This window comes from Labeo rohita, chromosome 5, assembly GCF_022985175.1.
Source record: "Labeo rohita strain BAU-BD-2019 chromosome 5, IGBB_LRoh.1.0, whole genome shotgun sequence".
NCBI classification, from domain to species: domain Eukaryota; kingdom Metazoa; phylum Chordata; class Actinopteri; order Cypriniformes; family Cyprinidae; genus Labeo; species Labeo rohita.
Window position 1 is genome coordinate 39,994,042 of NC_066873.1, and position 27,932 is coordinate 40,021,973.

The 27,932-nt window shown below is 32.9% G+C and overlaps 1 protein-coding gene across 1 annotated transcript; it reads left to right on the plus strand.

The window, feature by feature from the left end:
- Positions 1-24: 24 nt before the first annotated feature.
- castor1 (cytosolic arginine sensor for mTORC1 subunit 1) lies at positions 25-27,932 on the plus strand. Its single transcript, XM_051110344.1, has 9 exons — positions 25-355; positions 8,804-8,874; positions 13,091-13,284; positions 14,727-14,862; positions 16,523-16,646; positions 17,186-17,296; positions 17,393-17,475; positions 22,870-22,964; positions 24,522-27,932. Exons 1-9 carry the CDS (start codon positions 243-245, stop codon positions 24,588-24,590), a joined length of 996 nt encoding a protein of 331 aa, XP_050966301.1. The 5' UTR covers positions 25-242; the 3' UTR covers positions 24,591-27,932.

Sequence of the window (27,932 nt, forward strand, 5' to 3'; positions counted from 1 at the left end):
ACTGTATGTCCCATTGTAAACAGCATTTTAGATGCACTTTCCATTAAGTTCTCGAATCGAATTACATCGAACGACTCTCATCAGCCATCCACCAGCGTGTCCAATGCACGAGGATGAAGCGTTTTGGTAGCGCAGGCGTATGTAACATCACATAGGCGGATCTCGCGTTGCGCTATTTAACGCGGCCACCTGCACTGCAAAGAAAGCATTTTCTCGGTGTCTTCCTGGAGGAGTCGCAAGCGATGGACCTGCACATCTTGGACCATAAACTGAGGGTGACGTCTATTAGCAAAACGGGACTTGAACAGTACACACACCCCCTAATCAAACTGATATTTCTCAGGAACAGGACGAGGTAAGAACAGTCAGCGAGTGTATGAGTTTGCAATCATGTTTTTACGCCTTTGATGGTGCAATGTTTTTTATTAGACACCAGTTCAAGCACATAGCGAGCTTGTTTGCAATGTGCTCAGCTGCAAAGTCAGAGCCTCACCCTATTTTGTTTAGTTTGGTGAGATGATAAATGACCGAAGAATGTCAGATCATACGCATGCACTTGGGGCTTTTAACTTAATATTACTATTAGACACTGAAGCAGCTACAAAAGGAAGCTGTTTTTCATAAAGTGAGCAATTGCTTGTTGACTTAATTGCCGTATTTTGAAACCTAGTGAGCCGTCTACCTGGCTAGACAACATTTTTTTTGGGCATGCAGGTTTTGACATCCATCATAAGTTTTTATCCCAACTTCAAACTTTGCGTTAGAAAAATAGCTCATGGTTGACATTCACTGCCTGTACGTTAACATGGGACAAAATGAAAACAATAAAAACACCTTTTTTCATTGCATACACTACAGTGGCCCCAAAAAGTGTCTGCAAACTTAATGTATGGATCTCATTTCGTTAGACAACCAATAAATATAAGCAAGTTGCTTTTTTTGGTAAATATTATGTGAAAGTATTCAAGTCATTTTATGTATGTCTCATCATTGCATTTGCTGATATAAAACTCTTAATTTTGGCAGTATATATAGTTTATTGGCCACTTTTCACCTTAGATATAATTGGTTGTTGACTTAGTACCCAATAATTTTTTGTTTAATACCAAGACCCTAATTGAGATCCCCCATTGTAATACTATTAAAAGCATTATTATTGTTGCTATTATTGTTATTATTATTATTTAGTCCTATTTACACTACCGTTCAAAAGTTTGGGGTCAGTAAGACTTGTAATAGTCTTTAAAGAAGTCTCTTATGCTCATCAAGGCTGCATTTATTTGATTAAAAATATAGAAAAAAAACAGTAATATTGCAAAATGTTTTTACAATATAAAATAATGTTTTTTTTATTTTAACATACTTTAAAATAGAATTTATTTCTGTGATGAAATGCTGAACTTTTATCAGCTTTTACTCCAGTCTTAAGTGTCACATGATCCTTCAGAAATCATTCTAATATGCAGATTTATTATTAGAATGATCAATGTTGGATAATATCAACAGTTGTGCTGCCAAATATTTTTTGGAACCTGTGATTTTTTTTTTTTTTTTTTTTTTTTTTTTTTTTTTTTTTTTTTTTTTTTTCTCAGGATTCTTTCATGAGTAACAAGTTAAAAAAAAAGTACAGTGTTTATTCAAAATATAAATATTTTATAACAATGTAAATTATTTATTATTAACTTTTAATAAACTTTTATTTATTAACTTAATACATCCTTGGTGAATAAAAGTATTAATTTCTTAAAAAAAAAAAAAAGAAAGAAAAAAGAAACAATAAAAATGTACTGACCCCAAACTTTTGAACGGTAGTGTATATATAATCTTAAAATATTGGCCAAGTTGTGCAAACAAGCATAGCAAAGCGAGAATTTTTAAAATCACATAAATATACTTTACAAAACTGTACAACATTTGTGCAAAATTATGCAAAATTTTGTCCAAATTGTGCAAGAAAACAGGGCAAAGCTAGATAAAAAAAAAATCACATATATATATATATATATATATATATATATATATACACAAAATTTTACAAAATTCTATAAAATATTGGCCAAATAAGCATATTTTAAGCATGCTTTTTTTTTAACTATATAATTGTACAAAATGTTTACAAAATTCTACAAAATTTTGGCCAAATTGTACAAATAAGCATGGCAAAGCTAGATTTTTTTTTAAATCATATAAATATAGTTTTTTATGTATATCTCATCATTGCATTTGCTGATATAAAACTCTTAATTTTGGCAGTATATAGTTTATTGGCCACTCTTCGCCTTAGATATAATTGGTTGTTGACTTAGTACCCAATCATTTTTTGTTTAATACCAAGACCCAGATTGCCAGGCATTTTGTGCCAGGCAAGTTTTAATTACAACATATGTGACCCTGGACCACAAAACCAGTCATAAGGGTCCATTTTTTAAAATTGAGATTTGTACATCATCTGAAAGCTGAATAAAAAGCTTTCCATTTGTTAGGATATGACAATATTTGGCTGAGATACAGCTATTTAAAAATCTATAATCTAAAAAAAACCTAAATATTGAGAAAATCACCTTTAAAGTTGTTTAAACAAAGTTCTTAGCAATGCATATTACTAATCAAATTTAGAAAATATCTTAATGGAGCATGATCTTTACTTAATATCCTCCTAATGATTTTTGGCATAAAAGGAAAATTAATTTTGACCCATGCGATGTATTGTTGGCTATTGTGACAAATATATCACCCGTATAACTGGTTTTGTGGTCCAGGGTCACATATATCAATCCTCTATTTGAAATGATATTGCTGAGTAAATGGTTAATACACAATTTCCGAAGTAACCTAATGGTGGTATATAAACTCTGATTTGTGCAATAAAATCTTAGCTGTAAAATGTCACTGATTCAAGTATTTTGTGGGGCACCATGTGACTTCAGTTCAGTTTATGATCTGCGTAATGCTGGTAAAATGGGTTTTTTCTCATGTCTGCGAGTACGAGAGGATGGCGACAGACCTTTCAGGAGGATTGCATTCCCACAGAGCTTAGAAAAGGATTGATGTTTGTGTATTTAATATGCCTTTTCTGATTCGTTCAGGCATATCTTGTTGAACTTTCCAGAACCTTGAATGCTACAGACTGATTATGTTAATGTTGAGCATATCTTTCAAATCCTTAAATGAACTCAAATAATCATTTACTCGCCTTCATTTTGTTCCAAATATAATAGTAGTTCTTACAACTCATGCACTGTATTCAAAGTTGTCTGAAACCATAGCTTTGAGTGAAGGGCAGACTGAAAAACGTGGTGTTTTTCGCTGAAAATCGTGTTTTTTGCTTCAGCTCTCAAATACTTCATGCATGAGTATATTCAAACTTACCATATCAGTTTTGACATTACTGACACCAGGCAGCTCTTGAAATGTTTTGCATCTCAATGTGGCATGTTAAGATTGTAAGTGGTGACAAATTTCAGTTTTGAATGAACTTTGCTTTTAAAGGTCAGAAGAGGCATGCTCACACAAACACAAGATCTCATCTGGGAATGTTATCTTCTCCATGTACAGCTCTGTGCACAGAACAGGCCTTCTGTGAATGGTTGAGTTGCGCAAAAAATGAAAATTCAGTCACCGTTTGCTCTGTAAGACTTTTTTTGTTGAACTCGAAAGGAGATATTTTGAATAATGGTCTTACAAGATTCAAAAAAAGTGTCAGTACCAGTACAGTTTGTGAATGATTCATTCATGGTTTTGTGAACTGGGTCAACTGATTTATTTGAAAGATCTGCCTCAGAAGAATGATTTGTTCACAAATCAGAAATTGGGTCTCATTCACTAACTGTGTGTACATGCAAATTCTGAAATCTGCTTTCAAACATTTTTACCAACAAATCATCAGTCTTCAATAACTTTGGTACTAAAATGTATTGTAAATTTATGAAACGTGTAATGTTTAAACGCTTGACAAGAAATTAGGATAGCCATAATCATTAGTATTATAATTTTACAGTTGCAAAGTGTGTGTGTGTGTAGTAATGTATTTCTTATACTTAATTTTATTTTACAGTGAAATATTAAAATAATGTTTTTTTTTAGTCATTTTTAAGTAATAGTAATACTATTAAAAGCATTATTGTTGTTGCTATTATTATTATTATTATTATTATTATTATTATTTAGTCCTATTTATATATAATCTCAAAATATTGGCCAAGTTGTGCAAACAAGCATGACTAAGCTATATTTTTATCATATAAATATTTTATTTTATTTATTTTTTACAAATTATATAAAATGTTTGCCAAATTGTGCAAACAAGCATAGCAAAGCTAGAATTTTTAAAATTGCATAAATATACTTTACAAAATTGTACAACATTTGTGCAAAATTATGCAAAATTTTGTCCAAATTGTGCAAACAAACATGGCAAAGCTAGATTAAAAAAAAAAATCATATATATATATATATATATATATATATATTCACAAAATTTTACAAAATTCTTCAAAATTTTGACCAAATTGTACAAATAAGCATGGCAAAGCTAGATTTTTTTTAATCATATAAATATGCTTTCTTTAACTAAATAATTGTACAAAATTTTTACAAAATTATACAAAGTTTTGGGCAGATTGTGCAAACAAGCATAGCAAAGGTAGATTTTTTTTTTTTTTTTTTTTTTTTTTTTTTTTTTTTTTTTTTTGAATCATATAAATATAGTTTTTTAAACGTACATGTATATTCTCTTGTGCGTATAATCAAGTGCATAGGATAGTTAAGGTCCTTGCACACTAAATCCAAAATTTTCATATGTGTTTTCATATTTTCAAAATTCGTCATGCACAAAACGTCACGTTGGCTCAGAATTGTCCAAACACCAAAATGCTTGCTACGGCTGTGAAAACCCCCCAAAAATTAAACCCCTCCTGAATTTTTTTTAATAAGTTTCTGGGGCAGTGTGTAAATGTGATTGAAACAATGCAAGGTCTTATTTATTTTTTAAACATGCAGAAATTTTGGACGAGAACTTCTGAGAACATAATGATTTATCGGTAAATAACGACTTAAAAGTCTTAATTTTTTTTTTTCCCTCAAATTTCTGTTCTGAAATGGAGTGCTCTACTATAGTGAACCTAGTTCTCTCCCATTTCTCACCGTTCTGGAGGATGTTGGTTTAACACCACTCCTATATTTCTCTATTTTCCAGAAGGCTTTGGAGCGCTTACAGGAAGTTGAACCCTGGGAGCTCTAGATGTTGTTAGGAAGTGTGAGACTAGCTGACACAATGCTGCTGTGCTGAGTTAGCCCTGAGGGTGGGGATGTATTATTTCCCTTCTGTTCGGGCTTTGGATTGATGTGCCCGGTGGATTGTATTGCGCTGAGTTGCAGACAGCACAGGAATCAGCTGTGTGAATGAAGTCCCGTGGGTGGCTGCCAGTACAGTATCGCAGCTCTTCCTTCAGATAACACCTAGTGCAGTACTGCATTACTTCGTCTGAAAGTTAGAAAGTGCTTGTTGTTTGCAGACTTCTGCAAAGAGAAGTAGTGAAGTCAATGTCTGATTGAGTTTTTAGTGGTTTCTATTCCACAGCAAATAGACAAACAAATGACAAACCTATGTAATTGCAATCTAAGCCATTTTCCATTTGGATTTGATGCATGATTTTATAATTTGTAGTATAAAGGTTTACTGCTTCGCCTTTGTCAAATTACGTTGTGTAGGAACCTCACTCAAATTGTTTTACACTTAAGTTTTACACGGTCAGAAAAGTGTCTAGCACAAAACCTTCCTTCTTCCTTATTCTTCTGCGAATATGTATATATATTTTGTTAGTTGTCAAATATATCATGTATAAAACAAAAACCACATGACACAAAATGTACATATAGCAAAGGTTAAAATTTTTTTTCGTAGAGTAATAAAAGGGCATTACTGCTATCATGGAAAACATGATAGCAGTAATATGATCAAATTTGGCAATAATAATAATTATCATTAGCCTAACTGTTGGATTTTGTTTGTTTGTTTGTTTGTTTGTTTGTTTACAAAGTAAACACATTCATAAAAAATACACAGTACTGTGCAAAAGTCTTAGGCCACTAGTATTTTCACCAGCTAAAAAATGGTTTAAAGTAAGTTATTTCTATCGTTTGCTGTAGTGTGTCAGTAGAAAATATCGGTTTACATTTCCAAACATTCTGTTTGCCATTAATTGTAATAATCTAGTGAGATTTTTGTTTGCACAAGGAGTCTGACAACAGCCAGTGCTCCACACAGAGATCTGATCTCACCATCATCCAGTCTCTGGATGACATGAAGAAACAGAATAAACTGAGGCAACGTCTCCAAGATGCTTCAAGAGACCTACCTGCAAAGCTACCTGAAAAATTTTGCGCAAGTGCACCTAGGGCAAAAGCTGCTGTAAACGCAAAGAATGGTTGCACCAAATGTTGATTTCGTTTAGTTAATAGAAGGTAATTGATAAAGAAAATCTATTTATGACAGCATCCTCATTTTACAGCATTTTTACACAAGTGCCTACAACTTTTAACAGTGCTGCAGCTTTGCAGGTAGGTTTCTTGAAGCATCCTGGAGACTTTGTCACAGTTCTTCTGGATTTAGTCTGTCTGAGTTTGTTCTGTTTCTTCATGTCATTCCAGACAGACTGGATGATGATGAGATCAGATCTCTGTGCAGAGCACTCGCTGTTGTCAGACTCCTTGTGCAAACAAAAATCTCACTGGATTATTACGATTAGTGGCAAAATGAATGTTTGGAAATGTAATCTGATATTTCCTACTGACACACTACAGCAAAAGACAGACTTCAACTGACTGTAAACCATTTTTTAGCTGATGAAAATACTAGTGGCCTAAGACTTTTGCACAGTACTGTATATTAAAAAATGTTTTTGAATTTGAAAGCTCTGTTCTTTTAAAAAAGTACTTTTTGAGTGTTAATGTATTTGCAAATGTCCACAACCCTTTAAATTTGGGGTCAGTATGTTTTGTTTTATTTTATTTATTTGTTGTTTGTGTGCGTGTGTTTTTGTTTTGTTTTATTTTTATTTATTTATTTATTTATTTATGGAAAGAAATCAATAATTTTATTCAGCAAGGAGGCATTTAGTTTGTTTAGAAGTGTCAGCAAAATCATTTATAATATTAAAAAAATACTTCTATTTGAAATAGAAGTCAGATGTTAAAATTATTTTTTTGTTTTTTATAGAGTAATAAAAAAGGCAATACTGCTATCATGGAAAACATGGTGGTAGCAGCAGTATGATCAAATTTGTCAATAATATAAATTGTCATTAGCCAGTATTGGATTTATATATATATATATATATATATATATGTATGTGTGTGTGTATATATATATATGTGTGTATATATATATATATATATGTGTATATATATATATATATATATATATATACATATACATATACATATACATATACATATACATTTATTTATTTATTTATTTATTTATTTTCTTTTGTTTTTTATTTATTTATTTATTTATTTATTTTCTTTTGTTTTTAATTTATTTATATATAACTCCTTAAAGTACTTTTTGAGTGTTAGTGTATTTGTAAATGTCCACAACCCTTCAAAATGTAAAAGTTTTATTTTATTTATTTTTTGTTTTGTTTTTTAATTTAATTTTAATTCATTTTTATTCTATTTCTATTCTGTTGTATTCTATATTCTATTTTAGTCTATATAATTTTATTTTATTGTTCTATTTATTTTTGAAAAAAAAAAAAATCAGCAAGGATGCATTTAATTTGTTTAAAAGTGACAGCAAAATCATTTATATTACAAAATACTTCTATTTCAAATAAATGCTGTTCTTTTGAACTTTTCTAGTATAAGTGAATAAATTGCAGAAAGAAAAAAATATATATATATATATATATAATATTAAACTTTCAACATTGATAATAGTAGAAAATGTTTCTTGAACATCAAATCATCATATTAGAATAATTTCTGAAGGATCATGTGACACCAAGACTGGAGTAATGATGCTGAAAAATCAGCTTTCCATTGCAGGAATAAGTTACATTTTTAAAATGTATTCAAATAAAAAAATAGTTATTTTAAGTTGAAATAATATTTTGCAATATTACTGTATTTTTGATAAAATAAATGCACCCTTGATGAGCAGGAGACTGCAAAAACATTAAAAATAATAATAATAATTAATGTAATTAGACTACACGATCAATGTACATAACTAATCACTCTTACTGTTTCATCTTTTTAAGTCGTTTTGGTGCTGGTAGATGAAATTCAGTCTGGACTTCATTTGCACAAACATCTCAACAGTTATTTTCCCATGATTCTCATTTGCTGCTGCTTCTCAGCTCTGTGGCACTTAGACAATAGATCAGACTGAATGAAGTGGAGCATGTTGTTCTGGGTTCCTGGACCGGTTCCTAAAGAATTTGGGTCAAACCCTGTTGTGAAGCAACCAATTCACACAAACTGTTTTTCCTTTTTAACATGCACATCGAGCACCTCAAATTTATCAGTCACAACAAACCAGAATGTAGAACCATAGGAATGGATTTTACATGTTGGCTCCAAGCTCAATTGAAAGGGAAAACGACATTCACTTTTCTGCAGAGGGGTTTGATGTGGTTTGTGTCTCCATCCCACGCCTCCCTGCTGGAACACTCTTTACAACAATCTGCCATTGTTTTTGTCCATTATGCAATGTCTGATCTGTCTGTTTGGTTTTGTTTCTTTCTCTCTCCCTCTGTTTATTTTCCCTCTCTCCTGTGCCTTTCTCTTTCTCTCACAGATGCAAATTTTTCAGTCTCACAGAGACTCCGGAAAATTACACAGTTGTCCTCGATGAGGAGGGATTTAAAGGTAAAACATGCACACACACACATGAACTGCTGTCCTAAAAGTCTTGTGTTCAGTTGAAAAGTTTTTTACATTTTTATTGTTTCTTTTTTTTTTTTTTTTTTTTTTTAAGAAATTAATACTTTTATTCACCAAGGATGTATTAAGTTAATAATTAAAAGTTTATTAAAAGTTAATAAAAAATAATTTACATTGTTATAAAATATTTATATTTTGAATAAACACTGTACTTTTTAAACTTGTTATTCATGAAAGAATCCTGAAAAAAAAAAAAAAAAATTACAGGTTCCAAAAAATATTTGGCAGCACAACTGTTGATATTATCCAACATTGATCATTCTTATAATAAATCTGCATATTAGAATGATTTCTGAAGGATCATGTGACAGTGACACTTAAGACTGGAGTAATAGCTGATAAAAATTCAGCTTTTCATCACAGGAATAAATTCTATTTTAAAGTATGTTAAAATAAAAAACATTATTTTATATTGCAAAAACATTTTATTGCAATATTTAATGCAATACATATATTTTTTTTTTTAATCAAATAAATGCAGCCTTGATGAGCATAAGAGACTACTTTAAAGACTATTACAAGTCTTACTGACCCCAAACTTTTGAACGGGAGTGTGTGTGTGTATATATATATATATATTTTATTTGATCCTGGGGATTAATAATCTGATGTTTCACATTATCAATTTCCAAAACCTAGGTTAACATTCTTTTTTTGCATGATTGGGTAAAAAAATGTAAATTACTCCTCATTTAACTGATTCATTACTTGAAACCACACTGAAATATGAATATGGAAATGGATTTGTGACATGTTTGAACAAGACATGATACATAAAGTTTTATTTTTAAATATTATGCTGTATGTATTTGAAGCAATGCAGTTTTTAATATTTTAAATATGTTAATAGAAGATTTTTGTTTTTTAGGGAAGACCTTATGAGCGCCAAATAATCAGTCATTTAATTAAATATTTATAGAAAATATTTAATAAAATTATGAATGTATTTAATTATAAATATATATTATATAATATTCTATAGTTGGGAGTCTGTAAGGTTTTTTTTTTGAATGTTTAATGTTTTTTACAAAAACATTATTATTAACAGCAATTACTGTGATTATTAAATAAAAATAAAAATAAAATAAAATATATAATATATATTTTATATATATAATTTTCCATTTAAAGCAGAATTTTCAACAGCAATTTCTCCAGTTTTTAGTGTCACAATTTTTTTTAAGAGATAATTCTGAAATGCTCATTTGGCCACAGTTGAAAACTGTCGTGCTGCTATAATATTTTTGTGAAATATTTCATAATCATGTTTTTACATGTCTTTACTCTCACTTTTGATCAAATAATGAACAAATACAAACATGAAAAGTATATATTAATATATTAATTAATTAATTTATTTATTTTATTTCTTTCAAAAGAAAATCTTACTGAACCCAAGCTTTTGAAAATGACTTAAAATAAAAAAAAAAAAAAAAAAAAAAAAAAAAAAAAAAAACGACAAAAAAACTTAACCTAAACCTGACTATATAAATTAGGGATGCACAATACTAGATTTTTACAGATATTTGATATTTTTCGATAATAGTACATTGAAAGCTTTGAAAATAACTATTATACAATCAATCCCGGCTGTGTTTGTTTTTTTTTTATTTATTTATTTTGTTTTTTTCAGACAGATGCAAAAGAGCTGTAAAAATTCTTAAAATCATTTAGAGCTTCTTGTATTTAAGTTTTCATAATTCTTTTGTAAAAATATTGTACAGGGTCGTAAAATTCCGTCATTATAATTTTCATATTTTAATTATAATAACACATTTAATTGCTTTTATTTTTGTTCACATTTTCATTCTTAATCATGAACCTACATGATGACAGCGCAGTGTTTAGCAAAATATGCTAGGGCTGGGTAAACAAAACAAAACAAACAAACAAACAAAAAAAAAGATTTTTCGACTAATAGATTTTAATTTTGATGAACCAATATCGATTTTTAAATCCTAATCGATCTTTTGGTCTGTGCTGTTTTCGGCTGATGAATGAACAGTACACAGTGCGGCTTTCTTGCAATAAATAGGAATAGGCTAAGCTTTGTGCTACTTTTGGCATGAAACAAAGTCTCAGATTTCAAATTCTGTCCATTTCATTAGGACATTCAAGCAATAAATACCATTTTGGCGCTCTTGAATGTGGCGTGATGGATCGTTGTATCTTCTGTAGCTTCTGGGCTATCGGGATATTATATATGAATAAAATACATTGTCAGATTTTAATTGAAAGGATTATTGCCGCTTTCCTTACACAGTGCTGTAACAAACTCACAAATATCAGTGTGTATTTAACAAATGTATTTTTTGGCTAGTAATTAATTTAAATGTCTGAAACATTATTTTTATGTGGCTGAAAACAATAAATCGCTGTGATATGGGCTAAAAGCACTGAGCGCGTCTATTTGGCGCAAAGGCACGTTGGAATTTAGCGGTTAAAGTTTAAATACACCTGTGATTGTCCGCATTGAATGGTTAAAATCAACAAGTTTTTGGGGGCTGGAGTGGGTCAAATAAAATCTGAGGTGGTACAAATCAAATCGGAGAGGTACCCCTCGGTTAAAGTCGCATTCAATTTAGCTTGTCGCGTTTAAAATCGTATTCCAGAGGTGAAGGGGTCGGTCCTTCAGATCATTGCAGGGGGGCTTCAGGACGTCAAGCCCCCCCTTGACGCCGGGCCTGCAATAGATCACCCTCAGTGTAATCTGTCAAAGTGATTGACGGCCTTCAGATTTTTCCGTCACTGATTAAAAAATTCCGTCATTGACGGACAATTTTCATTTAACACGGCCTCTGATATTTATAATACATTTGAAATACATTTTTTTTATTTATTTCATTGAAAATATTGGCAGGGCAAATACAAATTGAAACTACTGTCCAAAACCGAGCATCAGGGAGGAAAAAAAAAACAAAGTTGTTGATCCCTAAAAAGACTAGTCCACAAAATCATTACAGTGGGAAATGTCAAGCTCTATTGACTGTGGAGCATTGATTAGTGGACAGGTGGGACGGTACATCGAGTTCAGGGCTGTTATTGTAGAGCCTCTCCATAGCCCTGTCCTCAGCCTCTGACCCAAACAGCTGTTTCCTCTGTGCTGACAAACCCCTGCGACTCTACAGCAAAAACCGCTTTCCTCTTCCCATAATCCACAGGAAGGTAAAAACAGCTATGTAGAAACAACGTTTTGGATGCAGTGTACGTTGGCAGGTGTTCTGATATGAGAACAAGATGTTTTGTCTCATTTTAAGAGGTGAACATGTCCAAAGTGTATGATTTGAGTATTTTTCAGTGCTCTCAGCTAAACGAATGCCAGGTGTTAATGGATTATAGAATGGCCCTGTTAACTTCTAAACTCTTATACTCTCAAAGCGACAAGCCTGCCTACGAAGACATTTGCAACTTCCGGTGTAATTCTGTAAATAATTATTGATTCTGGATTTGTTGGAGTGTTAACAGAATCAGCTTTTAGAGACAACTTTCTGTTTTGCTTTGTGATTTGTCCTGTAAGCCTAATAGGTGTTTCATTGCATCGTGTAATGCAATTATTTTTGCATTATCTGAAGAAAATGTTTGGGTAAGATTTATTTATTTATAAATGTTTTGGAAAAAAGTCTTTTGTGCTCACCACGACTAGATTTTTTTTTTTTTTTTTTTTTTTTTGTGAAATATTTTAACAATTTTTAAATAAATGTTTTCTGTTTGAGTACATTTTAAAATGTAATTTATTTCTGTGATCAACGCTGAATTTTCAGCACCATTACTCCAGTCTGTCACATGGTCCTTCAGAAATAATTCTAATATGCTGATTTGCTGCTTAAAAAAACATTTCAGTTTTCTTATCATCAAAGTTGAAAACAGTCTGGCTACTTATTTTTGCTACTTTTTTTCAGGATCCTTTTGTTAATTAGAAAATTCGAAAGAACAGCATTTATTTGAAATACACTATTTTGTAATATTATAATTGTCTACTGTCAGTTTTTATCAGTTTAATGCATCCTTTCTGAATAAAAGTTTTCTTTTTTTTCCAAAACTAAAAGTTGTTTCTATGTTGTAGAATGTGATAGGAAACTGGTATATTTGTATACTAACATGGTCTTCTGTATGTCCTCTTCTTCACATCCTCTTCCTCCAGAGCTCCAGCCGTCTGAGCACTTACAGGTGGAGGGCTCCACTTGGCTCCCGCTCAATGTCGTCTCCAATGGCAACGCCTCCAGCAGCTCACAGGCTGTGGGCGTCACCAAGATTGCCAAATCCGTTATCGCTCCATTGGCTGAGCAGCATGTGTCCGTCTTCATGCTCTCCACTTATCAAACTGACTTTATTCTGGTAAGCAAGTCTGGTGTACCTCTCCTCTGAACATTGAAACACGTATGTCTATTTCTAGAAATACAGTTGAGGTCAAAAGTTTACATACACCTTGCAGAATCTGCAAAATGTTAATTATTTGACCAAAATAAGAGGGATCATACAAAATGCCTGTATACTGTACTGACCTGAATAAGATATTTCTCATTAAAGATGTTTACATATAGTCCACAAGAGAAAATAATAGTTTTCAGCATTTTTGTGTATTTGAACCTTTTCCAGCAATGACTGTATGATTGTGAGATCCATCTTTTCACACTGAGGACAACTGATGGAATCATATGCAACTATTAGAGAAGGTTCAAACATTCACTGATGCTTCAGGAAGAAACACAATGCATTAAGAGCCGGGGGGGGGTGTAAACTTTTTGAATTTGAAGATCAGTGTACATTTACCTTATTGTTTTTTTGGGAAACATGTAAGTATCTTCTGTAGCTTCTGAAGGGCAATATTAAATGAAAAACATGATGTCCCTCAGTTGTCCTCGGTGTGAAAAGATGAATCTCAAAATCATACAGTCATTGTTGGAAAGGGTTCAAATACACAAAAATGCTGAAAATGAATGCATGCATGAATTTTTTTTTTAATAGCTTTGTGTTTTGTTTAAGCGAAGAAAGCAACAAAAAGATGTGGATCTGGCAGACATTTGGCTGAACCCAGAGACACAGAACAGTGTTAATAAATAAAGTATTAAGGAAACTGCAGCATAAACATGCGCTAACATCAAACACACCTGCCTGGTGTAAATGTTTTACAATTTTATGAGCCTCTTGTTTTTAATAAGTCGGTAGATGTGTAATGAAAGTTGTGTAATGTTGATTGCCCTTTATGCATTAAAATTTCAAGGGCAGCGATGCTTTTGTAATAAGCTAGTTTACAGTTCTGCTAATAAATCTGGAGCTATTTTTTTTATCCTTGTTTAAAAACTTGCTTTTATTTATTTTAATTTAAAATGTTGTTGTTGTTGTTGTTGTTGTTGTTTCAACCAGCTCACATGCAATTTTGTTTGTAAAAAAAAAACTGATTTGATTATTTTATTATTTTTTTCCCCCTATTCCATTGATTTAAAATGAAAAACCAGTTAAAGTGTGCAATGAACCTGTGACCCAATCTTGACTAACTGACTAATATTTCTTGAATGCAAAGTCCAAACTTGACACAACTTTGTTTAAAGAAACCACACTTTGAAGGTGCACCCCAAATAGTCACCCACAGGGGGTGCTACAACAACAACAACAACAACAACAACATCCAGAACTGTTTGATTGACGTTTTACCTGATGATGATGATGATGTTGTTTGGGAACAAGTGCTGCTAACAATGCAATAATAGGCTGTTAGGTTGTTTATATAGAAATGCATGTATGTTATTAACATACTAAAAGGGATGTTTGTGTTGTAGGTGCGAGAGAAAGACCTGTCGGTTGTGGTGGAGACTCTAGTGGAGGAGTTTAATATTTTCCGAGAGGAGGGAGGAGAATCAGTACCTGTCCACAGTCAGGACTCCTGCAACGGCCTTCAGCGAAATGGCAGAGAGGGTGAGACAGCGGTGAAAGAAAGGCCTCTCCAAGGCTGCATATATTTGATTAAAAACACAGTAAAAACAGTAATACTGTGTTATATTATTCCAATTAAAAATAGCTGTTTTCCAGTTGAATGTATTTTAAAACGTAATTTATTTATGTGATGCACTTTATGTGAAGCTAAATTTTCAGCATCATTACTCCAGTCTTCAATGTCAGGTGATCCATTAGAAATCATTTTAATATAATATTGCTGCTGAAGAAACTTTATTAGTATCAATGTTGAAACCATATTTTTTTTTTTCCATGATTCTTTAATTACTAGAAAGTTCATTAACAAAGCATTTATTTGAAACTTTTGTAACAATATAGAAGTCTGTCACTTTTGATTAGTTTAATGCATCCTTGCTGAACATTTTTTTAATACTGACCCCCAAGATTTAAACTAATGTATTGGCTTTTTGGAAAGGTCATATTATGAGAAATGACAAAATTGATCTTTAAAGGAGAAGTCCACTTCCAGAACAATAATTTACAGATAACATACTCACCCCCTTGTCATCCAAGATTTTCTTGATTAATCAAGAAGTTATGGTTTTTGAGGAAAACATTACATGATTTTTCACCATATAATGGACTGATATGGTGCCCCGATTTTGAACTTCCAAAATGCAGTTTAAATGCAGCTTTAAATGATCCCAAATGTGGTTGTAAACATTCCCAGCCGAGGAAGAAGGGTGTTATCTAGTGAAATGATCGGTTATTTTCATGTAAAAAAAATACAATTCAAATACTTTTTAATCTCAAATGCTCGTCTTGTCTTGCTCTGCCTGAACTCTGTATTCTGGGTCAAGACAGTTAGGGTATGTCGAAAAACTCCAATCATATTTTCTCCCTCAACTTCAGAAATCATTTCAAAATCATCCTGCATCACTGCAGAAGTACCGACCCAGTCTTTGCAAAGTGAACATGCAAAAAAGATCAAACACACTTAACAAAAAGGTAAAACGGCGATATAAGATGATTTCAAAGTTAAGGGAGAACATGAGATGTGAGTTTTTCGACATACCCTAACTGTCATGAACTGGGAAAAAACAGAGTTCGGGAAGAGCGAGACGAGACAAGACAAGCGTTTGACAAAGTATATATTGTATTATTTTTATGAAAATAACCGATCGTTACGATAGGTAAGACCCTTCCGCCACTTTGTTTACAACCACATTTGGGATCGTTTGAAGCCGCATTTAAACTGCATTTTGGAAGTTCAGTCTCGGGGCACCATGTCAGTCCATTATATGGAGAAAAATACTGAAATGTTTCCCTCAAAAAGCATTTCTTTACGACTGAAGAAAGACAGACATGAACATCTTGGATGACAAGGGGGTGAGTACATTATCTGTAAATTGTTGTTCTGTAAGTGGACTTACAACAACAACAATCGCTCCATTGTACTATGACTACACCTGTAGCTTTAAGATTTCAAAACTTCCTTGCTGGTACAAGGCCATTTATTAAAATGGTTTCAGTGAATATTATTTTTCCAGTGTTTTGCAATGACACATTGTTAACTTTCCAACGTGTTTCAGTACCAGCTTATGCAATAAACAAGTGTTAGCAGTCCAAGTGGTAGTGTTGTTTCTCCCATTTTAAAGTGTTATTTTGTATGTGTGTTCAGTTCCACATGCAACAGTTCATCCGGTGCTGATTCCAGAGAATCAATTTTGTGTAATGAGCTTGGATCCAGACACACTGCCAGCGATCGCCACCACCCTCATAGATGTTCTGTTTTATTCTAATAGGTATGAAATGTGCTGCAGCATCTCATTTTTCACTGCTTTGAGTTTTGTGTTTCCTTTTCAACACCAACCTTAGCTGAGCTCTATTGTTTTACTTTAGAGGCATCTTGAACCAAATTGCAGTTTATCACACATAGCACTATAAGGGAAAGATGGGGTAAACTATGTTGCTTTCAAAAGGTTACTTCACCCCAAAATGAGTTGTTGTTGTTGTTGTTGTTGTTGTTGTTGTTGTTTTTTTGTTTTGTTTTTTGTTTTTTTCAGCAGGAAGAAATAAGGGTTAAAACTGGTACTCCTAATTGTAATTCAGAGTGTCTCTTAAAAACGGAAATTATTATTATTATTATTATTATTATTATTATTATTATTATTATTTATTCATTTGTCTGTCTATCTATTTCTCTGTTCATTTATTTATTTATTTTATTTTATTTGTGTGGCTATGTATGTGTGTGTGCAGTTATTTACCTAGACATATTCAAGTATAACAAGTAGTATGTTCATTTTAATTAATTTATTTTTAATGCATGTTGCTCCTGCAGTCCTAAAGAGGGCGCCAATGCTGATCAGGACATGGAATGTATCAAGTTCTTCTCCTTCTCTCTGATTGATGGATATGTCTCTTTGGTGATGGACACAGAAGCACAGAGACAGTAAGACTTTCACTGAGTCATTAACAGGTCATCATATCAAAGCTTTGCAAGTTGCATATTTCAGTATGAAAATATATTTGTGCTTGTTTGTGTCAGATTCCCCGCTGATCTTCTCTTCACCAGCTCCTCTGGTGAGCTCTGGAGGATGGTGAGAATAGGAGGGCAGCCACTCGGCTTTGGTGAGCTTCCTACACTATCATGATAGCATCTTTTGGTCATCATATGATTTGATTGGGTAATTAAAATTTAATTTAAGGTTATGTAGTTACTTTATGTATACTTACCAAATTACAGTAACAGTGAATTATGCCTAATTAAAAGATGCTTACCCTAAACTTAACCCTATATTATGTTAATGTAGTTCATTAAAATTACTCTGCTTAATGTAATAGTAGATTGTAATAATGTCACCTTAAAATAAAGTGTAACCAAAAATTATATTTAAATTCATTTTAATTTATTTGGTTCTAATTCTAATAATTTTATTCTAATGATTGCATTTATTTTTAATAGAAAATTAAATGTAATTTAATTTAATTCAAATAAAATCATTTAATAACCAATATATGACCCTGGACCACAAAACCTTAATAAAAAGTCTCGAATATACTTTGATTAAAAATTCTCAATGGTTTTGTAAAACAACACCCTTTTTACCTTGTCAAAATCAGCTCTGCAAAAATCATCTCATTCTAAGGGGTTGTTCCTTTAAATGCAAATGAGCTCTGCTCACCCCGCCCCTCTCTTCTCTCTGTGGAATGACAATGTTGTTTACTTTACTTTTTGGATGACACACCTTTGTCATCCAAGATGTTCATGTCTTTCTGTCTTCAGCTGTAAAGAAATTATGGTTTTTGAGGAAAACATTTCAGGATTTTTCTTCATATAATGGACTTGATTGGTGCCCCGATTTTGAACTTCCAAAATGTAGTTTAAATGCAGCTTCAAAGGGCTCTAAATGATCCCAGCTGAGAAAGAAGTACTTATCTAACAAAACGATCTGTCTTTTTTTTTTTTTTTTTTTTTTTTTTTTTAATAAAAAAATTTGTATGCATTTTAAGCACAAAAGCTTGTGTAGCACAGGCTCTGGGATGCGCGTTCACGATGCTACGAATTAGTGATGGGTCGTTCTTGAGCGATTCGTTCATTTTGTCACATGATGAACGAACGACTCAAACCCGAAAAAACTTGCCAGATAAGAGGGGAGGTGAGCTAATCATAGACTAAAGTCCCAGGTAAACAATGAATTAATCTTTTCTGTTTCTTATAGCGTTATAGTTTTGTCTTGTTTGTAGTGTGATTAACGTTTGTGTGTTAGGGAAGTAACACGTAACATTTTAATTATATTTTGCTAAAACGAATGAAATGACTCGAAAAAACGATTCGTTCATTTTGCTGAACGAGACTCAAAGGTCCGAGTCGGTAAAATGATCTGAACCTCCTATCACTACTACGAATCACGTCTAAGTTCACTGTCTGTGTACTCCGGCTAAGAAAGGTAGAGTATGGCGAAAAACTCCATCTTATTTTCTCCTACAACTTCAGAATCGTCCGACATCGTTGTAGCTTTTTGTCTGTAAACAGCGTTTGACTTACTTGCACTTTCTTAGTCTTTGCATGTTCGCTTTGTAAACACTGGTCTGTAGTTCTGCCTACATTCGGCATGGCCTTTCGACATGATTCAATAGTACATGAACGTGCATCTCAGGAGTTTTTGTGCTTAAGAAGTATACAAATTATACAAATCGACCGATCATTTCACTAGATAAGATCCTTCTTCCTCGGCTGGGATCGTTTAGAGCCTTTTGAAGCTGCATTTAAACTACATTTTGAAAGTTCAAAATTGGGGCACCAATCAAGTCCATTATATGAAGAAAAATCCTGAAATGCTTTCCTTAAAAAACAATTTCGTTACGACTGAAGACAGAAAGACATAAGCATCTTTGATGACAAGGGGGTGAGTAAATTATTTGTGATTTGTTGTTCTGTAAGGGGAATTTTCCTATAAGTCTTGTTTGTGAAACCGGGGGAATCGTGGTAATGGGAAGACTAATTTCAAAAATAAGTAAATCACTCACACACGTAGATAAACACTTTGTTACGTCAAAATAAGACTTAAAAGGGCATGAGAACATGATTTGTGGGAGTGTTTACTATTTACTGAGTAATCATCTTTAAAGTAATTTTACTTTAAATTTAAAATTTAAAGTAATTTTTTGTCTGTGACCATTATTTACGCAGTTTTGATGACTGATGACCCAAAAAATTCAAAAGTAGTTAAAAGTTAACTTTTTAAAGTTAAAGAATAGCTGTGCATAAGTTTAAATTGTTACTGGGTATTTTGGAATAAATGTAAAATGCTTAAAAACATCAACTTGAGATTTGCTTTAAAATATAGAATATTGATTACATTCTTAATGTAAAGATATAAAATAGATTTTTTTTTTTTTTTTTTTTTTTTTTTTTTTTTTTTTTTTTTTTTTGGGATAGTGTAAGTGGATGTTTATTTAAAGCTGCAGTCTGGAGCTTTTTTTTGTGTTCATAATTTACAAAAAGTATATAATAAGTGAGAACATCATGAATCTATTTTCCAAACCATGCTTTTGGTTTATCCTGAATCACTACAATCATTAAAAAAGTAATTTATAGTTACTAGTTACTTCTCACAAATAGTAACATCATTATAAAAGTAACCAATTACCAAGGAAAGTAACTACTGTGTTACTTTAAAAAAAAATAAATAAAAATCAAATGTGTCAAAAAACTTGGATGCCCCCAATATTAAATATGTTAAATTTTATATTAAATTAAATTAATGAAATGTTTTAGTTTATGCAACAGATATATAAAGCTTAATGGCACTGTTTTTTAAATATCCGAATGTACACTTAGCATCAGTCAGTCAAGCATTATATGACTTTGATAATTTAGCATTAAACTTTAGAATAACAAACCATGAATGCATATTTGTCATATGGACTGAACTTATGACTGGTGGTGGCATTTACAATATGTAATTTAGTGTTTTCCATTAAAAATGGGGGGAAAAAACTAAAAACACTAACTAAAATAACAAAACTACCACAAATTTTATTTGTAACAACAATATAAAATGCACTAAGGATTAATGAGCTGCTGGGTTTATGAATTTTAATCAAGCTGATTTGCTGAAATCAAAACGGGGGCGATAATAGATGAGCACCAGCCAATGAGATTGCTGTTTGTGCATTAGTTCTGCCTACTAGAGAAAAAAACGGTACCTCTTACAAGCTGAAGAATTCCAAAGAAAGTCATTTATTTTGACAGGAAAATACAGCAAAGAATATCGTTTAGTTGTAGCGTGTCAATTCTGCATGGTATGTAAATCTCTCTCTAGCTCTGTATTTTTTTTATGCGTGTGTGTGAGACAAAGCGATGGCTATTCGTGTGCCTTCACTCTAGAGTTTATATACTTTATAGTAAGTTTTTATATTAAGACTATTTTAGACTGGTTCTGGTAGGAACCGCTGCGGAGTATCCCAGTACCTGCGTGACTCGTCATAGACATAAACAGAGAAGTAGCTCTGGCTATAGTGCTCTTCTGCAAGTTACATGCAGTTCTGTTTATTAACCGCTAGAGTGCCAAAAGTTGCAGACAGCGGATTTAATCAAGAAAATGTGACGGAGACATGAATTTACATTTCATTAAAAAAAAGAAAAGAAAATCTACTTCAGAACACCACTGCTATGTACAGGTGCATCTCAATAAATTACAATGTTGTGGAAAAGTTAATTTATTTCAGTAATTCAACTTGTGCACACAGACCGAAGTAGTTTAAGTCTTTGGTTCTTTTAATTGTGATGATTTTGGCAGACTGTTGACTGTTGATCTGTCCAGAAGACAATCACTGACACCCTTCACAAGGAGGGTAAGCCACAAACATTCATTGCCAGAGAAGCTGGCTGTTCACAGAGTGCTGTATCCAAGCATGTTAACAGAAAGTTGAGTGGAACGAAAAAGTGTGGAAGAAAAAGAAACACAACCACCCGAGAGAACCGCAGCCTTGAGAGGCTTGTCAATCAAAATCGATTCAAGAATTTGGGTGAACTTCACAAGGAATGGAGTGAGGCTGGGGTCAAGGCATCAAGAGCCACCACAAACAGACGTATCAAGGAATTTGGCTACAGTTGTCATATTCCTCTTGTTAAGCCACTCCTGAACCACAGACAATATCAGAGGCACTGAGCACTTCAGGCTTCCTTCTGCTGACCAGCTTTTTAAAGATGCTGATTTCATTTTCCAGCAGGATTTGGCATCTGTCCACACTCCCAAAAGCACCAAAAGTTGATTAAATGACCATGGTGTTGGTGTGCTTGACTGGCCAGCAAACTCAGCAGACCTGAACCCCTGAATCTATGGGGTATTGTCAAGAGGAAAATGAGAAACAAGAGACCAAAAAATGCAGATGAGCTGAAGGCCACTGTCAAAGAAACCTGGGCTTCTATACCACCTCAGCAGTGCCACAGACAGACTGATCACCTCCATGCCACACCGAATTGAGGCAGTAATTAAAGCAAAAGCCCCTACCAACTAATGAGTACATATACAGTACATGAACACTTTCCAGAAGGCCAACAGTTCACTAAAAATATTTTATTTTTTTTTAATTGGTCTTATGAAGTATTCTAATTTGTTGAGATGTTAAGCCAGGATTAGGCCATAGTTCAATTAGGACATTTTAAGTCGTTTTAATAGACTTATGTTTTAGTCTGGGACTAGGCTTAAGTGTTGTTTGTGAACCTGGGGGAATGATGTTAATGAGAAGACTAATTTCAAAAGTAAGATACACGCAGATAAACACTTTGTTACATCACAGTAAGACTTAAAATGGCATGAGACCATGATCTGTGGGAGTGTTTACTGTTTAGTGAGTAATCATCTTGGTGAAATTTATTGGTCTTATGAAGTATTCTAATTTATTGAGATGTTAAGACAGGATTAGGCCATAGTTCAATTAGGACATTTTAAGTCGTTTTAATAGACTTATGTTTTAGTCTGGGACTAGGCTTAAGTGTTGTTTGTGAACCCGGGGGAATGATGTTAATGAGAAGACTAATTTCAAAAGTAAGATACACGTAGATAAACACTTTGTTACATCACAATAAGACTTAAAATGGCATGAGACCATGATCTGTGGGAGTGTTTACTGTTTAGTGAGTAATCATTTTGGTGAAATGTATTGGTCTTATGAAGTATTCTAATTTGTTGAGATAGTGAATTGGTGGGTTTGTTAAATGTCAGTCAAAATCATCACAATTAAAAGAACCAAAGACTTAAACTACTTTAGTCTGTGTGCATTGAATTTATTTAATACATGAGTTTCACAATTTGAGTTGAATTACTGAAATAAATGAACTTTTCCACTACATTCTAATTTATTGAGATGCACCTGTACATATAAATGGCTCCCAAAACACTAGTCCACACAACCGCAGAATTAACTGCAGTTTAGCTGAGTGACCGATGAACACAACAGACTGAATCAGAAAGTCACAGATATTTATTATCTCACTTTCTCTGTCTCTGTTTTCAGATGAATGTGGGATAGTCGCTCAGATTTCTCAGCCTCTTGCAGACAGTGATATATCAGCTTATTACATTAGCACCTTCAGCTTTGATCATGCTCTGGTAAGTCCTTTCACACTTTTTTTTTTTTTTTTTTTTTTTTTTTCTTCCACACAAAGCATTTTAGCTCTGTGTAGTAGTTTACGGATGTGGTTTTTGCATTATTTATTCATCAGGTTGTGTGTGTTTTTATTTTGCGATAACAATCTGCTGATATTCTGTCTGTAGAGGATATTCATTTAGTCTACAGCATTTATATTTAGTATATTTGAATAATTTGTGATATTTGTGTGACACTAAGCAACAGGAGGGTGGGCGGATGGTTGCATAATAATCAGGAAACAGACAAATTTCAGTATGTGATCTGATTGGATGATTTCGCAACACCGCCTCTGTTTATTTCCATGATTTAATGCCATTGCTTCTTATTCCTTTCCTTTTTTCCTGGAAACCATCAAGTTTTTCTTTTTAGCAGAAACTGTCTGGTTCCCTATTGGTCAGGGGATCATTCTTACTCATCATTAGATCATCGTTATCATTTAATATTAAAATGTGCTGTCTGACTTGCGAATACTTGCTTCTGATTGGTGGTGAATTACAACATTGTGCATGGCGTGTCAAATATTTTTGTAGTTTTATGGTATCATAGTTCAAATTGCAACAATCGCAACATATGACAAAATAATTACTTTTTTTGGCCAAGTCGTGCAGCCTACCCTACCAGTCAAAAGTTTTTGAACAGTAAGATTTTTAATGTTTTTTTTGTTTTTTTAAAGAGGTCTCTTCTGCTCACCAAGCCTGCATTTAGTTGTTCCAAAGCACAGCAAAAACTAAATTTTGAAATGTTTTTACTATTTAGAAGCTTTCTATTTAAATATATATTTTAAAATGTAATTTATTCCTGTGATCAAAGCTGCATTTTCAGCATAGGCTAGTCAAATTACATGGCAACAACTGTAGTTAGTAAACTAATCCATTAGCTTAAAATCTGCTTATTTTTTTCAGCTGACATGCAGGTTTTGGGAACCCTTCCTTACAGTAGAATATAGGAGAAAAAGAAGCATTCTTCATGATTCATTCAAATCAGAGAGATATGATTCAGTCAATGTTTTTCCACACAAGCTCTAAGAAACCATATGCACAGTAGCTATATATGGACCATGTTAATGATGTAACACTTCAGTGTAAGCCAGTGAAGTCCCTGCCACCAGAATCGTGCGTTCACATGACCTTCCAGTAAAAGAGGAAGTATGAGGAATGGTTCATACCTGTTGGTATCTAAACTTGGGCTACTTGGTCATGACCTTCATCTGTTTCTGTTTATCTAGTTTTTTTCTACCCCTGCTCTTTTGCCATTGTGTCATAAAGACTTACTGCCGTAAATACCTCTGTACATCCATCCATGCATCCATCTTGAATACATGCATCGTTATCGGTCTGACCTGACCCGTGTGAGAATGCGATGATGCATGAGTTTACACCCATCCTACAAAACTCTTCATACCAGTGTGTTGTTCAGCTGACAGCATGTGACATCTCTAACAAATGCTGCATATTTGGATGAGACATAATCATCCTTGTGTTTTTAAGTCAACTGAACCTATATCTCTCTTGTGTCAGGTTCCGGAAGAAGACATCGTGAGCGTGACCGAGATGCTTCAATCTCAGAGGAAGGACATATCCAGTTGAGGCTGCACTTGAATGCATCTCATCTCGAGAAGGGTAGAAAAAGGGCATTTGAGCCACTAACACACAGTATTACTCCACAAGACTGTCTTACCAGAACCAGAGGTGCTTCATTCACAGTATTTGAGAGCTGAGGCTTAAAACAGGCCTAAACTCAGAAAATCGTGGCATTTTTGCTTTTGCAGAAACAGCAGTGCTGACTGTACACCATTACTGAGAATCAAAGTATTTACATGATTTAAAAAGGACATGTTAATGCTTGATTATTTGAAGCACTTTTTTCTTAATTGAATTAGAAGATGAGAGGACCTTATTGATTTATTTCTTCATTTTAGGGGTGATGATACAATAATGTCCTGTAATGCAAAACAGGAAATTCCCTGTTTGGTTTACCTGCTGCCATTATGTTCTGCAAAAATCATTATTACTTTGAGTATTGCATACAGACGTCTTCCAGTATTGTCAGAATCAGGTTTTTTTCTTAAGTAACCCTTTTTGGGGTCATGCAAAAGAATTTTTATTATTGTAGCAACTTTTGGTGTCTCTGAAACATTGCACTTAGAAAAGCAGTTACTGACAGTGAATATTTTGATCAGATTAGAATAAGCATTTCAAGCATATCTCGCAAAAACCTGTTATTAATGATTGTTTCAAATCACATTTACATCCAGTTGGGTGAATCTCTCAAGAACATACCCAGCTCATATTTCACCCCAAAAGCAGCAAACAACAACAACAGCAACAACAAAAAATGAATCATATTTTGGTTTAAGGAATAGTTCATCCAAAAAATTAAAATTTGCTGAGTATTTATTCACCCTCAGGTCATCCAAGATGTAGATGAGTTATTTCTTCATCAGAAAAGATTTGGAGAAATGTAGCACTACATCACTTGCTCACCAATGGATCCTCTGCAGTGAATGGGTGCCGTCAGAATGAGAGTCCAAACACCTGATTTAAAAACATCATAATAATCCACATGTAATTCACACCACTTCAGTCCATCAGTTAATAACTTGTGAAGCAAAAAGCTGCATAGTTATAAGAAAAAAGGCGTTTTAACTTTAAATCGCTGCTTCTGGCCAAAATACTAGTCTATAATCCAAAATAATGATTCCTCCATTGAAAAAGTTCATCTTCTGTTGTCCTCTCACATCAAAAAACATATTGGTTTAGAACTATTTTAGACTTTTGTCGCTTGTAAAGGGCGCTAGATCTGTGCATATTTCTCTCTTGATTCAGATGTGACAACTTTCACTGGAGAAAGTGAACTTGATTTGAAGTTAAAATAGTCTTGATAGATTTGTTTCTTACAAACATGCAACTTTTCAATTCATAACATTTTAACTGATTTACTGGAGTCATGTGGATTACTTGAGGTTTTTAATCAGCTGTTTGGACTCATTCTGACGGCACCCATTCACTGCGAAGGACCTACATTGCAGTGCTACATTTTTCCAAATCTGTTCAGATGAAGAGACAAAGTCATCTACATCTTGCATGGCCTGAGGTGAAAACTTTTTCAGCAAAATTTGCATTTTTGGGTGAACTATTCTTTTAAAGGGAATGAAATTCATATTTATAACAATTGAGATTATTTGCATTTTCATAGAAATGAAGTATACACACTGTAAAAAAAAAAAAAAAAAAAAAAAACATTTGTTGAGTTAACTTAAAAAAAAATCTGTTACCCTGCTGCCTTAAAATCTTACGTTTGGTCAACTTGAAATGTTAAGTTGTACTAAGTGACAACTTGTATTTGATATTTGAGTTGACTTAACAAAAATTTAGTTTGTTAAACTTAAAAGCTGGGTAAATTACCCAGCTGCCTTAATTTTAAGTTGAATCAACTCACTTAACTTAACATTTCAAGCTGACTAAACTTTTGAGTTGACTGAATTTAAAAGTTTAAGGCAGCCGGGTAACAGATTATTTTAAGTTCACCTCCCTTTAATTCTTATCAGTACGTAGGAAAGTATCTATACGTCCTGTTGTACTTCCTTTACTGCTCATTTGAAATTAAGTAATTGCATATCAGTGTTTGTTTTTACAGTACAAAATTACTGTATTACAGCAGTGAGAATCAAAAGAGAGAAGAATTCTCACCCAAATTTCAAAGCAAACTCCAAGGAAAATGGACACATAACAGTAATGGGAATTTGAGAGGAAATGTGTAATTGTTTTTGTGAGGTTCACCCGTTATTGAGAAATCGCATGTTTTGAGAAAGTTTTGACACACATGCAACGTTTGAGTCACACATCATGAGAAGGTTTGAGTAAATAAGTATGTTATGTAAAGTTTACTAGGATCTTTTGATTTGGCCCACAAATTGATAAGAATTTCGAGGTTTAGTGAGTTCAGGTTCTACCATTGCTTTGTCAACTGATCTGCAATGTGATTAAGGAAATGCCTCTTGCACAACCGTCTGCTTAATGACATTGTTAGGTGTGACGACTCTTGTGACATTTCCGCCTTTGTTAACGCTCAAAAATGCCCAGCTCCGGTGTGGCCTTACACTCACTCTTGATATTTGTTTAATGCTAGAACAGGCTGCTGTTTTGTGACCTGTATTTGATAGTGAACCAAGCACAAATATTTTCATGAGTTGTAATCAAAGTTTTAAAACAATCATTCACCTAATCTCAGCTGCTTTTGATTATTGAGGACCCCAAAAATGACTTTACATGGGAAATCTTTTTCCAGCAAATTTTTGACGCAAGGAGAAATGCACTTATTGATTTGTATTTTGTTGGCACAATCACTAATAAATCCAGAAATCAAAACTGGTAAATGGATTAAACTCTTTGAGAGAGAAATATATCTTTGTTACAAATAAGCTCAATGCTTTTTTGAAGAGCTGCTGAAACAGAAACACTAGCATCAACATATAGAATAGTAGATTAATAATTAGTTACTTTGTGTGTGTGTGACTTTCTGCATTCGCTAACTTTTTTTTTTTATTATTATTATTATAAATATTAACACTTTTTTTTTTTCTTTATATAGTCAACTAACTTTTCAGGGCACCTGTGCAGCAGAAGAATAATTAATCATGATATCAAAAATTGTGTATTAAAAAATGTGTTAATGCAATTCCAGTGCCATTAAGGAGCTATTTTCTTATGTTTATCTCATTTTTATCAATATCAACAAAGACCAAGGTTACTGGTGTGCATAAAATGTATGTAAAGGTCAGTAATGATTCTGAGCATTTGTTATTCTTGCTTTTTGTAGACTAGGTGCATTTATCTGAAGTCATTTTGGTACATTTTATACAGTGTCAAAGGAATTACATACCTTGTTTGTAACTGTGCTGCTTGTTCAATAAACAGCTATATAAATAC

Coding starts and splice junctions, on each gene's coding strand:
- castor1 (XM_051110344.1), top strand. CDS start 243: ATGGACCTGCACATCTTGGACCATAAACTGAGGGTGACGTCTATTAGC. Junction 16,647..17,185: donor GTTCTGTTTTATTCTAATAG/GTATGAAATGTG, acceptor TTGCTCCTGCAG/TCCTAAAGAGGGCGCCAATG. Junction 17,476..22,869: donor AGGGCAGCCACTCGGCTTTG/GTGAGCTTCCTA, acceptor CTCTGTTTTCAG/ATGAATGTGGGATAGTCGCT.